We start from the raw sequence: 15362 nt of genomic DNA on the forward strand, positions 1-15362 counted from the left end.
TTTCACCAACTTACATCCACCTGCAGGCATAAGCAGCGTGATATGAGGACTCCCCCTTCCCTCCAGCAAGTTGGGAGAGTGGGCTACTGGTAGTTATGGCAAGCTAGGGAGTCGAGACAAATTTTGTGGGTCCCACTCAGGTTCCAAATCTGTTGGGGGCTCGAGGCCGGTAAAAGGATGGAACACATTGGCAATGAATAGCAAAGGGTGTGCTACAGAGGAATCAGTGCTAGTGATACTCAGGCCTAAGAGACCCAGAACCCAGATACTCAGACCCTCATACTGGATGAATCTTTCATGAAGCTCAAAAGCCTGACTGTAGTAACATTGAGATGTGTCTATCGTTCAAAGATATCAAGAGGAATATCTGGACTTTTATCAACACTGCTAAGATCACAACAAGCTCAGGCCGACCTTGTAAAGTGACCAGGAGTTATTTATTGACGTAAATGTGGCCAGAACACACCTCTTGTTAGAAAGTGGTCCTCCTCCAAGGTTGGCTGAACAATCACAGTGGGAGTTTAATTATACAAGATAGTAAGCTGTACGCATGCTTGAATAATAATGAGTAGATGTGCCAGTTAGTAACATGGTTTCCAAATACGTATAATGAAAGAAGGAAATGAGATGCTACATATGACTTGTGATTGGGAGTGACAGTGTGCTTCTCTCTTCAACGGGCGGGGGGGGGACCTTATATGTGCACACAGAAACTTTTCCTTTCACCCCCGTGGTGTGGTTATTGGCTCAACAGCACCAGGGTCAAACCCGTTTAAGGTAACACTAGCAGACAACAAGCTGGGTGTAGCCCAGGTTAGACTGGACTATGATTCATTTTAGCTTATTGCCATCCATGTGGAGGTCCAGAAGGGTAAAGGTTGTACAATTAGAGTGTAAAAAACAAAAGATGTGGGTCGTGTGCAGGGATCGACATGTTTTAGCAGACCTTAGTTGCCAGCCATGCTTTGTACTGTCCATGATCCTGCTGCTTTAGAGAGAGGACTGGGGAGGGGGGGAGTCTTGTTTTAGGCCATGCCAAACTAAAGGGCAAGTAGGCTACAGAGGACTGAGCTTACAACCTCTGATATCTGATGTTACTGGCTATGATTTTATTTTATCGGTCTTAAGATTTATGACCATTGTTTGTATCAATTGTAACAATTTATATGCCATTAAATGTTTATTATGATTATTATGATTACAGAGGACTGAGACCCTGCCTTCCTTCTCAAATCTGAGCTGGAGGACAGGGTGCTTAGAGATATTTCGAAAGTAGCATGAATTTTGGCTGTTTTCTGAATGTATGAAGGGGAGTTCGCATCCTCCTCCAAGGCCCCCGGGAGGAGAGATGTTCTTGTCGGATTAAAAGATGCACCTAGTGGTGGCTGGTGAGTTCTGGAACCTGGGGAGGCTGCAGATGTGATCTGATGAATTTGGGGAGCGGGGGTTCAGGGTCTCTGTGGTTTCAGCCAAGAGCCTAGAGGTGGATGCCCTGAACTTGCTCACTTGAGCAGTACCCTTTGAAACAAGATGACATGCAGTAAATATCCTCTAGTCTAGAGTATACCAGAGGCTTTCCTCACCGCCATCAATTACCTGTGGACAATTTCTACTCCAAATTTGGGGTCCCTATTGGTGAATCAGCTTAAGAGTGTAGACTAGTTACAGATCTGTGATCCTTAATTCTTGTTGTGGAATCTTCCCGGTCTCACAGATATCCACTCTTCTTCTGACCAGTAATATTATTTGGGTATCCAGGCTTGTTACTAAACATGCAGAACGATCTCGGTTTAAAGCGTTTAAATGTAAAAAGGAAAACCTGGAGATATAAAAAGCATCAACGCATGTATAGACCGTTTAGAAAAGATATCAGGAGATGAACGTGATTCTCAATTCAGCTTTTATTTGTTTTAGCCATAGTTAAGAACTTGACTGATGCGCTATCATTTGGCATTGAGCTATCCCTAAGAAATACTAACACCTTTACAAAGTTAGATCAGCACCATTACAGGTAGCATGTTCCCCAGGATGGGTGACCTTTTTCCCCCTACTATGGACAGCCTGTTTTCAAAAAGATTCTTGGATGTAGAACTTTTGCTTTGGGGTTCTTCAGACCTGTGGGTTAGGGCTTAGTGGCAAATTTGGAACCAGCCTTTGGGGAAATTGGCTTTGAAGCTGCCCTTCCAAGTCGCTGGATCAGCTGCTCAAGGCAGACTTGCTCAGGGCAGAAAGGGAATAACAGTCAAGACTGTTCCTTAACTGTTGCTTCTTTGCAGGGCATTTATCTGGTGGGTTGGAGGTGTGCCTGTGTTTGAAATGATACCAGGTATGAGATACCCCCATCTGTGCTATTGGGGTTGCTTATCTGGTTGATGTCATGTAAATTTCAGGATCAGTTTGTTTGTCAAAAGAGTGTCGAGCTAGGCCGCTGTGGATCTGATCAGGAGACTACTTTGGAATCCTATGCCATCTACCTTGAGTTCAGTGTCCTCAATATGTTTGCGCAACAGATCAAGGAGGCGTAAAGGTTGGCTGGCTCGTGCTTTCCCTTTGGTCTGAGAATTTTGAGCAAAATGTCTGCTATTTCCAGCAGCAACCCTGGCATCTGGGGTTTTTGCTCCAGAGCATTCGTCCTTAGGGGAAGAAATCCATGGCTAAGGTTGCACGTGATAGTACAATTGGTAACCTATTTAACATCATAGGCAGGTAAGTACCACAACAAATTTATAGAAAGAACATGGGAACGCATCACAATATTGTAAAAAATGACAGTATAAAAAAAAACATGCAAAAATCCCCATATACAACCTTGAGCCAGCTACCTGAAACCGACTTCTGTTGGTCTTTGTATATGGGGATTTTTGCATATATATTGTGATGCATTCCCATGTTCTTTAAATAAATTTGTTGTGGTACTTACACTTGTTGGCTTGGTCCCAGTGCTGTTTGTTTTTGGTTTGAACTTGGGTTTAGCACGGTTTGCTTGACATACGTTGGTTTCTTAAGGTTGCCTGTGTGCAAGTGTTGCCCGTCAGTTTGATTTTTGAAAGCAAGCTTGAGGCCCTTACGGCTGTGAAAACAAATGGTCAATATTCAGAGAAATCTTAGAAACTAACACACATGAACACATGAAGCTGCCTTATACTGAACCAGACCCTTGGTCCATCAAAGTCAGTATTGTCTACTCAGACTGGCAGCGGCTCTCCAGGATCTCAGGCAGGGGTCTTTCACATCACCTACTTGCCTAGTCCCTTTAACTGGAGATGCCGGGGATTGAACCTGGGACCTTCCGCATGCCAAGCAGATGCTCTGCCACTGAGCCACGGCCCCTCCCCTAGAGGAACTGCTGAATGACATTTGTACCAGTCTGGGCTTGGGCCTCAGTGCTGCTTCTCATGACCTGCATTGGGGACAGGCAGAAAAGTTTGGATGTGACCCATAAACCTTCTGCTCTCGAGCATCTTTCCAAATGGCAGTCCACCTATGCGGATACCGGGTAGCCACTCAACGACAATTATAAATCTCTTCCTGGCAACCACCTGCCCTTTGGTTCCTGGCATAGAAGGAAAGACCTTTCCCATCTTGTTTGCACACCAGTTTTGCCTCCTCTTTTCTGCATTTCACGTGCTGAGGGAGTCTTTGGCACAGGTAAGCTGTGCAGTGTGGCTGATTGCCACAGGCTGGAGAAACTGGTACAGCTCCACTATGCACCCTTAAAGCCAGGGAAAGGGGGAGTGATGGGGGCAGTTTCTCTGTCCCCATTCCCACTTTGGATGGGCTTAAATGGCTTTGTGTGTTCCCTCAAAGAGGGAATTCAAAACGTCCACAGCTTACAGCACATTTCAAGCTCATTTCAATGGGCTTAGACTGGAGTAACTCTCCTTAGGAATGCACCGTTACTCTGATATGAGATCTGGGATGCCCTGTTGTGCTGAAACAACAGGCCAGATCGCTGAGTTTAGGCTTGGCAACCCTGTTCGGGTGCCACTCTGGGAATTTGCAATTGTGCCACAAAGAATGCAAGCCACAAACATTGTGCTTGTATCTCCCCGTAGAAGGGGGCCTTTCAGATGCCCTCGTATATGTTGATCTCCTCAAAATCCAACTTTTCCATAAAACCCCTCAGCCCTCCTCCAGCTAAAATGAAAGGGCATGGTATGCAATCAGCCTTGTACACATCGGGTGTTTTGCCATTGGTGTTCCTCCCCTCCCTTATACTAAATGTTACCTTGACGCTCTCTCCCAGTTCCCTGCATGAACTTAGATTGTAAGTTCCTTGGGGCAGGGAGCTTCTGTCAGTCTGTCCACTGAGAGTTGTAAAGTCAGAACTAAAGTACATGCCCGCTCTTGGTAGAGGTACCAACTCTTTCTCCGTAACGACCTGGGCATGCAGATGTATATAACTTTCTTCTTTTAATGAAAAGCAGCTTTGGGAGGCTGCAAATATGATTAGAGGAATGGTGGGTGGGAAGGAAGCTCTTGACCCTTTCACTGCTTGCTGTTTTTGTAAATTAAAAATGCCCTTCCTGATCTCTCTCCTCTCTCCATGCCCCCATGTACATATGGGTATGTGTCAGTCTTGGATCTGGGAGACCCAGGTTTGAATTCCTGCTCTTCCATGGAAACTTGCTGGGTGAGCTTGGGTCAGTCACACGCTCTCGGCCTAACCTACGTTACAGGGTTGTTGCGAGGATAAGCTGGACCAGAGGCGAACGATGTAACTTGCTCGGAGTCCCCACCGGGGAGAAAGACAAGGTATCAATTAAGTAAATAAATGCCAACATCTTCTCCCATGTGGAAAGAAAAGCCACCCGGGAAGTGGATTTTGAACAGTAAAGGGGTGAGCCAGCAGAATTAAGTAATACCTGTGCTCCTGATGGCCTATCTCCCAAGACTGCTTTTTATATTATGATTGAATTTTATTTGCGGTCAAAGACCAATAAATACACACTATATGTAGCAATCGTACAGCATTTCAAATAAAATACGATATAAAAACTTATCAAAATTAAAAACAGATCACCGCACAATAATTTAACAATTATCTCTTTTCTATGAACAGGACAGCCATCAGGTTTCTCCACTTTTGAAAGCCAGTAGTTGAAGCTCAAACTTTGTCTGCGTCTTTGCTTTTTAATTTACTGCGTACTTTAATCTCCGCAACGCAAAATTTGGCAACCTGTCTTGTGGTCAAAGGGTTTTCGTCCGCCAGTAGTTTTCCAAGTTTATATTTGTTCGAATAGCCAGATAGGTTTTCCAATAGCGGGGATAATATGGCGAGTCGGAGCTGATTATAAATAGGGCATTTAAAGAAAATATGCTCCCTAGTCTCGACTTCTCCAAGTTTGCATGAGCAGATCCTTCTCGCAAGCGGAATATTATTATAGCTACCTTCCAAATACAGCAGATGGTAGTACATCACATCTAGCTAGTGTAAAGATTCTACGTAGTTTGATTACACTTAGCTCGGTAAGATATAAAAGTGGCGTGAGAATATATCTGTTTTTTGTAGATGATAAGAAGCTGGGTGTCCTTGCTATGTCCTGCTGCCGTTCGATGTCCTCTACCCTTTGCCTTCCTATTTGTTTAGCTTGGTTTTTATCCAATTTCAGTAGGTCCTATGGGGATAGGCCCAATCTCTCTAGATCCTATCCAACCGCTGTTCCCCATTTAGATTTATATTGGTCTTGTTCAAGCTGCGGTAGAAGGCCTTGCTGGGATTGTTTTACTTTAAGCCTCTGATAGCAGGACATCAGCCCAGTCCTCCTGGCAAGGTGGACGCAGCCACGTTTGAAGGGGTAGTGAGTGAGAAAGGGGCCGGCGTGTCAGTCTCTGCAGTGAACATGCTCTGCATAGGAATGGGAGAAGGAGGCGGCGGCGATGCCATCAACTGCACTGCAGCTGCTGCCGGTAGAACAAAAGCTCTTTGGAAAAAACAGCAGCGCAGAAGCTGTGTACGCACTGGAAACCTGCGCAGCTGAGAAGCTGCAGCCGAGATCCCGGTCCATTATCCCACGGGAACCTCCGCTTGGCTGGATGTCAGGCTGGGGGGGTGGGCAGAGAGGGCAAACAGAGGCTCATTCCCCCTCCCAGTCCAAAAATGGAGCAAGAAGTGACACAGACTCCACCTTCCCGCCTGTTGCGGTTCGACTCAATAGGATATAGCTCTTGAAATATGAATGCTGAGCGTTGGCCTTGCGATCCTAGGCAGAGGTACTCCAGCCTAAGCTCATTCATCTACTTATTCTCACATGAACACATGAAGCTGCCTTCTACTGAATCAAACCCTTGGTCCATCCAAGTCAGTATTTGTCTACTCAGACCAGCAGCGGCTCTCCAGGGTCTCAGGCAGGGGGGTCTTTCACATCACCTACTTGCCAGGTCCATTTAACTGGAGATGCTGGGGGTCGAACCTGGGACCTTCTGCATGCCAAGCAGAGGCTCTGCCACCGAGCCACGGCCCCTCCCCTGTGAAAGAAGAGGCATATTGAAAGGGGAGGGTGGGAGAAAGGCGAGGGGATATCTTCTCCAGTGTGATATATGCAAATCTTCTGTCAGCAATGCCATTCTCCTGTGAACACCGGACAAATAATCCAGGCACTGTGCAAAAGAATAAATGGACCTTTAAAAAAAAACAGTTGAAATGAGAGTCTATCAAGACGTTTCTGAATTAGAATTGATCACAAGGTTTTATTGGAAGCGTGGCGCCCATGGGCTAGTTTGCATGCATGTATATCAGCTGATTGCCTTACAGACTGCACATTGGATTCGGTGGGGTTACCAGTTGCCTTCAGAGATGATCCAGATTTGATTAATAGTTTTCGTTGTGTCAGCTGAAGAGATGGACAGGGTCCTTTAAGAAGTGAGGCTCAGAACCAGTGTGTTCAACTCTTCCCCTTCCTTGTGGTTGGGAGTGGTTAGTGGGGACTGGCCAGTTGAACAGCTGAGGTGGTTGAATTCCTTCTTGAGGAAGTGAGCAATCCCCATGATACTGAATGAGTCTATGATACAGCCATTTTGGGTGAACTAATCCCTTAGTGCCTTCAGTTTTAATAACTATAGGGATGTCTCATATATTCCAGTGTGGGGGAAATGGAGCGTGCAGTGGCCTCTTGAATTCAAGGTCTGTTGGGGGAAACGGATTACCTGAACCTTTTATCAGTCTGGTTTGGGGCTGATATTAGCACTGGTAGTTAGTGGGTCACCTTAGTTAATGACCTTCTGTGGGATATGGGCCGGAAGAATGCATCTCTCTTAATATTGCCAGCGGTCTCAGTGGCTTTTGATGCCACTGATCTCTGTGTCCTTCTGTATGCTTTAGTCAAGGTGGGATTGGGAGGAACTTTGCTGTGGTAGTTCTTATTATTCCTGGAAGGTAGGCGCCAGAAGGTGGTGCTAGGAGATTGTTGCTGGTCCATGTTGCCTTTGACCTGTGGAGTCCAAAAGGTTCCATTTTGTCTTCTGTGCTGTTAACATCTATTTTAAACCACTGGAGAAGATCTTCAGGAGGTTTGGAGTATGGTGTTATACGTTTTTCCATACACAGACAGTATCTGGTCATCCCGTGCCCATGAGTGGAGGAGGGATGAAAACAGTACCAAGAGGTGTCTCCAGTGGGTTGGGTTTGTCATCAACAGAGGGGAAAGCACCCAGAACCGGCAGATTCTGTAGCTGGAAGTGGAAATTGATACCCAACTCAACAAGGTGTTTCTGTCTCAGGCAAACCAATCAAAGATCCCAAATGTCATCTTCCAGACAATAGAGGGGCATCGTGATGATCGCAGGACCCTGGTGCAACTTCTGGTCATGTTGATCTCTCAGGATGTGATTCCTTGTGAGAGAATTCAGTTCAGAAGCTACTGAGAGGGGGAATTGTATTGATGGCTGACTATAAATTGTGTAATCACTGGCTTGCCTCTTTGCACGTCCTGTTTAAACGTTAGCCTGTATGGCTGGGGGGGGGGGGATCGTTCCAGAAATGGGTGGCTCGGGGGCCCTGTCAAGTCCTTTCATAGGATAAACTGCCTGGAGTAGTGGGTGCGTTGCAGACAAGAGCCAATAGAACGAAAGGACGTTTTATTCTCACAGACAATATGTCTGCCCAGGCACAAACAGGCAAGAACGAGCACAGGCTGCTAACCTGGGTGGAGCATCACCTGTTTCCCATAAAAGTAGATGGGATGATCATCATCATCTTGATGATGATGTCACACTGGCTGAGCAGGAGATCTCTGAACCATACAGAATAGCACCTGAATCCATCCACATTCTGGTCCATCAGTAGACTGTACAGTCATACCTTGTTTCCTTTGTGAATGATCCAGCCTTTTGCAGCTGGTGTTGGGTTGCTTTCTTTCATGTTTTGTTAAGATTTAATGGATAGCTAGGTCAGCCCTGGTTAGCAGTTGGATGGGAGACCACCAAGGAATACCAGGGTTGCTGTGCAGAGGAAGGCACTGGCAAACCACCTCTGTTAGTCTCTTGCCATGAAAACCCCAAAAGGGGTTGCCATAAGTCTGCTGCGACTTGACGGCACTTTACACACACACACAATGGATAGCTAACCTTTTCATGCATTACCTAGATAGCCCAAGCTAGCCTGATCTCATCAGATCTCAGAAGCTAAGCAGGATCAACCTTGGTAAGTATTTGGATGGGAGACCTCCAAGGAATACCAGGGTCCTGAAGCAGAGGCAGGCAATGGCAAAACCACCTTTGAACGTTTCTTGCCTTGAAAACCCTGTGGGGTCACCGTAAGTCAGATGTAACTTGACGGCAAAAAATCCCCCAAAGATTTATGCATTTGCTGTATAGTCAAGAATGTAGAAATACGTTAATGTGCTTTGAATGAACTATAAAAAAATAAGTTCCTTCTTGGTTCATTAGAGTTAAACTATGTAGATTCTTCCAGTCCAAGTGTGTGTGTGAGATATATGGCTAATGCTTATGAAGAAATTACAATGCCCTTTAGGAGAGACTTGATTTGGATTGGATCTGAATGCTTGGCCTGATACTGATGCAAGGTTGAGAGCATGAGCGATGCTTGGAGGGTTTGCCTGGGGCAAAGAGCAGGCAATTGGCCAAGACACTTCTTTAGGGGATATGTTTCTGTGCTTTTACATGGCTGTCTTTCACCACCACCACCCTCCAAATTGGGTGACTTTCAAAAACAGAGTTGATATAAGAAAAGCAAATGAATGTTCTTGGTTGGCATCATTCGTAGACATTTAAAATGCAGTTGTTTTCTGTGTGTAATTTGGGATTTGGATTTTTTTACTTTAAATGTACAGCACTCCCAAGGGTTTCCTGAAGACCACCTAAATCTAATACAAAATGCTGGCCAATGAAAAAGAGAGCTTTAGTTCCTTTGCCCTAGAAGCTAAAATGACTGAACAGGCTATCGTATTTTGGTCACATTATGAGAAGACAAGAGTCACTGAGAAAGACCGTCATCCTAGGAAAAGTTGAGAACAGCAGGAAAAGAGGAAGATCCAACAAGAGATGGACTCCATAAAGGAAGCCACAGCCCTCAATTTGCAAGATCTAAGCAAGGCTGTCAAAGATAGGACATTTCGGAGGACGTTGATCCATAGGGTCGCCATGAGTCGGAAGCGACTTGACAGCACTTAACACACACACACAGTTCCTTGGCAATGCCCTTTTTGAATGTTGGGGAAAGTTTGGATCTGCCCACTAAGCTGGATCTGGCCATAGAAGTCCTGGCTGTCTGGCCTTCTCTGCCTCTTCTTCAAGGAGAAAGCTTGCAGAGAGGGACAGTAGGAACTGAATTGGAGCTGAAGATCAAGTATAATATTAGGTTGGGAGTTTTCAAAATCCAGACCTGTCCAACTCCTAGCCGGGGATTCTGGCTCCTGTTGTTTGATTGCTGGGCAAATGGGGAGGTGTTGGGGCATCTGTGGGGTGGCCCTTCTGAAAAAGAGGGACCAGGATTGGAGGTGCCCTGACCTGGATGGCCCAGGCTAGCCTGATCTCGTCAGATCTCAGAAGCTAAGCAGGGTCGGCCCTGGTTAGTATTTGGATGGGAGACCACCAAGGAATACCAGGGTTGCTGTGCAGAGGAAGGCACTGGCAAACCACCTCTGTTAGTCTCTTGCCATGAAAACCCCAAAAAGGGGTCGCCATAAGTCGGCTGCGACTTGACGGCACTTTACACACACACACAGGATTGGAGGTGACCAAGCTGGAAATACCAGGGCTGAGTAGGTGGAAGAGCTGTTTGGCTGGCTGCCCTTAGAACTTATAAGCAGGGCATGAATGGTTGTTGGGGGGGTTTTTGGTCCCCTGCACTCAGTAGGCTGCATTTGTATATGGAGGTGCTGTTTGGCTGTTGAAACCACCAGCCACTGTTAGTCCTGTCCGGTGAGAGTTGCTGCTGGGACTTGTATGTAATGTAGTGGCCAAGAAAGTGTGTGAATCTCCTTCTCCTGGCGGTAGACTTCTCCGATTTGGAAGTGCTGCTGTTTCTGTTTTGGTGGTTGAGAAAAACTAAGAATTCTTTTCTAGGCTACATCTACTCAGATCTCCAGGAATGGGGAGGAGGAACAAACGTGTGATAATGAAGGCTTATTTCTGCAAACTTGTCCCACCTGACTGATTCACCTGGCTTGGGGATTTTTTTTGTTTCGCTGTCCAAGGGATTGCTCTCTCTCACACACACACCCTTTCCCTGTTTTGATGCAGATAACCAGTTCAGAATGTCTATCCTGGAGCGGCTGGAGCAAATGGAGCGAAGGATGGCCGAGATGACTGGGACTCAGCAGCACAAGCAAGGAGTAGGCGGGAGCAACGGCAGCGGCAATGGAGGTAGTCAAGCACAGGTACATGCTCTGGCCCTGGCTTTGCCCCTCCCCCTTTCCATCCCCAGATGCTTTGTGGAAGCTGTGGGCCTCTTGGGCCATCTTGTCAGGGTCTCTTAGGCTCAAGTCTGCTAAAGCAGCTGCTGGTGGTGCCACTACCCTGGGGGGATTTAATAAAAAGCCTTTTAGCAGCCTGAATAGCCCAGAGTAGCTGAAGCTTGTCAGAGCTTAGAAGCTAAGCAGGAGTCGGTGTGTTTATTTGGACGGGAGACCACCAAGGAAGATCTGAATTGCTGTGCAGAGGAAGGCAATAGCAAAGCGTGGTTAAGAGAGGTGGTTTGGAGCGGTGGACTCTGATCTGGAGGGCCAGGTTTAATTCCCCACTCCTCCACATGAGCGGTGGACGCTAATCTGGTGAACCGTGTTGGTTTCCCCACTCCTACACATGAAGCCAGCTGGGTGACCTTGGGCTAGTCACAGCTCTCTTAGAGCTCTATCAGCCCCACCTACCTCACAGGGTGTCTGTTGTGGGGAGGGGAAGGGAAGGTGATTGTAGGCCGGTTTGAGTCTCCCTTAAGTAGTAGAGAAAGTCGGCATATAAAAACCAACTCTTCTTCTTTTGCCTCTGCTTATCTTGTGCTGTTGGGGTGCATTCCCTTTAACAAGAGGACTCTGCTTTAGAAAGTCCTCTTGTTAAAGGGTATGCACCCCAACAGCACAAGGGAAAGAGTATGGCATAATGATGCTTAATAAACAAACAACAACAATGTGCTGTCCAGTTGCAACCAACGTATGGAGACCCCCATGGAGTTTTTAAGGCAAGAGATAAGCAGAGGTAAAAGAAGAAGAATTGGTTTTTATATGCTGACTCTACCACTTAAGGGAGACTCAAACCGGCTTACAATCACCTTCCCTTCCCCTCCCCACAACAGACACCCAGTGAGGAAGGTGGGGCTGAGAGAGCTCAACAGAAGTGTCGCATGGGTAATGCACAGCAGTTCCCTTGCACTACTAAGTTTACAGCGTGCACCACCAATCACGGGCCACCCCACCCACTGTAACGAGCCCCTTCTTTTTGCTGCTGGGGGAACAGCTGATCTTGCCGAGCAGGCAGACCAGGCAGGGATAGATGGATTTCCCAAATGAAACTGGAAACTAAGGGGTGTGTTTTACACTGCGTCCAGCATCAGAAGAGCCCTGCTGGATCAGTTCAAAAGTCCATGTGGTCCAGCAAAAGCAGCCATCCAGGTGCCTTTGAGAAGCTCAAAAACTGGCCTGCCCCTGTTGTTAGCCCTTAGATGTTTATGGCATCTGATCTAGCTATTATGGTAACTAGCTGGTTGAGTAAAGTTCCCCTGCATGAATCTGTCTAACCCTTTTGTATGAAGCCATATAAAGCTTGGTTAGTTCCATATGGCCATTTACGGTAGTCTGCCATCGCCATGATTTGTTCTTGCTGTCTTTGAGGTGGATCCAGACAATGTTACATTCAGTGTTTCTTGCTAGTTTTTCAGTTACATTCAGACCTGAACTGCAGTGATTTGCTTTGCTCTAATTCAAGCGCAAGTTGTGCTGCCCGGCCACTTGTGGTCTGTCAAGGTGCTATGGAGGCATCCCACGGCTAGTGTCTCTTTGAATCCTTTGCGTCTGGTTCTTCTCCTCCCAATGGATTTAGAAAACATACGGATTGTTAATTTAAGAGAAAGGCAAGAATTAAAACCTCCCACCCTTTTAAAGTCCCCCTTGCCTCCGTAAAATCTAATTAGTGTTGAGTGCACAAAATGCTATTTCGTTTTATCTGTGAAGAGGTATAAATTCCTTGTTGCTCAATCCATAATTGAAAGTACGTTCTCTGATGGAGAGGGAGGGAGGCAGAAGTGTTATCCAGAGGTAAAGTAAAGGTAGTCCCCTGTGCAAGCACCGGGTCATTCCCGGCTGAGTCAACCTTGAGCCGGCTACCTGAAACCTACTTCCGTTGGGATCGAACTCGGGTCGTGAGCAGAGCTTTGGACTGCAGCCCTGCAGCTGACCACTCTGCGCCATGGGGCTGTTGTTATTTCGAGGTAGCAGAGCAAAAATTTTGTTCAGCCACTTTGTAAAGGGGAAGAAAATGGCATCAAAGTTGAACACAGAAGCACTGCGGCAAGCAAACAGAAGATGTGGGTTGGCAAATATCTCTACCAATTTATTTTGCCCATACAGAAATGGGGGGAAAGTGCAGCACAATGTCAATGATATGTCTGAAACAAAAATGTTTATTAAAAAAAAAATCAGAGAGCTTCTAGTTTGTCACAGTGGGCCTTGGGTCTTCTCCCCTCTTTTCTTTTCGTTTTCTTTGGGAAGGCTGAGCAGTTGTGAGAGGGCAAGCCCTTCAGGACGATTGCTGCCTTGTTCTGGTGTCTTCTCGGGTGCTCCCTCGCACAAGTTTGCCTTTCCAGAAGGTCGGACCAGAAACAACGGGTTGAAATTAAATCAGAAGAGTTTCCATCTAGACATTAGGAAGAATTTTCTAACAGTTAGAGCGGTTCCTCAGTGGAACAGGCTTCCTCGGGAGGTGGTGAGCTCTCCTTCTCTGGAGGTTTTTAAGAAGATGTTAGATGGCCATCTGTCAGCAATGCTGATTCTGTGACCTTAGGCAGATGATGAGAGGGAGAGCATCTTGGCCATCTTCTGGGCATGTAGTGGGGGTCACTGGGGGTGTGGGGGGAGGGTAGTGTAAATTTCCTGCATTGTGCAGGGAGTCGGACTAGATGACCCTGGTGGTCCCTTCCAACTCTATGATTCTATGATTCTATTCCTTACTGCTTGAGGAGCTCTGTTCACTTGTGACCCATGCAGAGCCGCCTGCCTGCTGCCGTGTGTGAAAAGGGGCCTTTCTTCAGTCCGTCGTAGCGGAGCATTTCCTTCAAAGAGCAAGAACAAGAAGGAAAACCGCACCCTCCCCAAGGGTCATGCCAGCCTGCCTTCCCTTCCTCTCCTGTTTCTGAGCTGTGCCCCTCTCTTGCAGTGTGTCTCAGGGGCAGCCAGCTTGGGGAACTGCTTCGAGAGCCGAGTGGTGGTTGTGTGTGAGAAGATGATGAGCCGCGCCTGCTGGGCCAAGTCCAAGCACCTCATCCACTCCAAGACTTTCCGGGGAATGACCCTCCTGCACTTAGCAGCTGCCCAAGGCTACGCTACCCTCATCCAGACCCTCCTCAAATGGCGGTAAGACCTGGAGGCCGTGCAAAGCCTCCTGGAGCCCCTTTGGGGGAGGAAAAGGGGACTGCAAGTGTATTTTGAAATGAAATGTTTTATCGATAATGAAAAGTAGGCTCAGATTTTGTGGCGGAGAAGGGGGGGCGATAAAGATTAGGTGTGCCTGTTCAGTAGGTTTGCCTTTGGTGCAGAATAACAGGGGCAGGGCCCTTGGCATTTGGGACTATGAGGGGCGGTTAAAACATTTAGGGCTGTTTAGCCTGGAAAGAAGACGGCTGAGGGGAGACATGATAGAGGTCTATAAAATTATGCATGGTTTGGAGAGAGTGGACAGGGAGAAGCTTTTCTCCCTCTCAATACTAGAACGCGGGGTCATCTGCTGAAGCTGGAGGGTGAGAGATTCAAAACAGATAAAAGGAGGTATTTTTTCACACAACTCCCAACCCCAAAATGTGGTGATGGCTGCCAGCTTGGAAGGCTTTAAGAGGGGAGTGGACGTGTTCATGGAGGAAAGGGGTATTCATGGCTGCTAGTTAAAATGGATACTAGTCATGATGCATGCCTATTCTCTCCAGGATCAGAGGAGCATGCCGAATATATGAGGTGCTGTGGAGCACAGGCAGGACAATGCTGCTACAGTAATCTTGTTTGTGGGCTTCCTAGAGGACCCTGGTTGGCCACTGTGTGAACAGACTGCTCGACTTGATGGGCCTTGGTCTAATCCAGCAGGGCTTTTCTTATGTTCTTATGATTCTGATGGGCCAACTTGGGGGTGGGCTCAACCCGCTTGTAGTCCAAATCCTCCTTCCAAGGTGTTCAATATAAACATAAGCACCCTGCTAGACTGGACTGGTGGCTTTTAATCTAATCCATGCCGTTGATCTAATCCGGCATCCTGTTGACCAGGTGCCCACAACCAAGGCCTGAAAACAGTGCTCCAGCCTTTGATATTCTGAGGTACATTGCCTCTGAACCTGGGCGTTCCATTTAGCCATCATAGCTGATAGGCATCAACAAACCTTTGTGAATTTGTCTAGTCCCTTGGAAACCATTTACGCATGGCAGCCATGCTTATGACACACTTTATGACACTGAGTTCCAGAAGTTAATTATGCATTCTTAGCAGAAATGTTTTTTTTTTCTTGTTTGTCCTGGATCTGCTGCCAATTGATTCGAGTGTCTCCAAGTTCTAGTGGTGTTGGGGCAGGGGGGAATTCACTCTTTTCTATAGTGCCACTGCCGGTGTCACCCCAGTGCATAGGTCAGGCTTGGGTTGTCACACGCACCTTCCTTTATACCAGTGGTTCCCAAACCTTTCGGGCCACCGCCCCCTTGGTTCCACAAACTCAA

At 46.9% G+C, this 15362-nt stretch overlaps 1 protein-coding gene across 5 annotated transcripts in view; it reads left to right on the top strand.

Annotated features, from left to right (window-relative positions):
- The window catches only part of CAMTA1 (calmodulin binding transcription activator 1), an 815188-nt gene that overhangs the window by 767145 nt on the left and 32681 nt on the right, over positions 1-15362 (top strand). For all 5 annotated transcript variants that reach the window (XM_056865058.1, XM_056865060.1, XM_056865059.1 and 2 more), the window contains exons 11-12: positions 10702-10838; positions 13825-14021. In XM_056865058.1, the coding sequence (XP_056721036.1) occupies positions 10702-10838; positions 13825-14021 (334 nt within the window). The remainder of the gene's footprint in view (positions 1-10701; positions 10839-13824; positions 14022-15362) is intronic.

This window comes from Euleptes europaea, chromosome 19, assembly GCF_029931775.1.
Source record: "Euleptes europaea isolate rEulEur1 chromosome 19, rEulEur1.hap1, whole genome shotgun sequence".
Taxonomy (NCBI): domain Eukaryota; kingdom Metazoa; phylum Chordata; class Lepidosauria; order Squamata; family Sphaerodactylidae; genus Euleptes; species Euleptes europaea.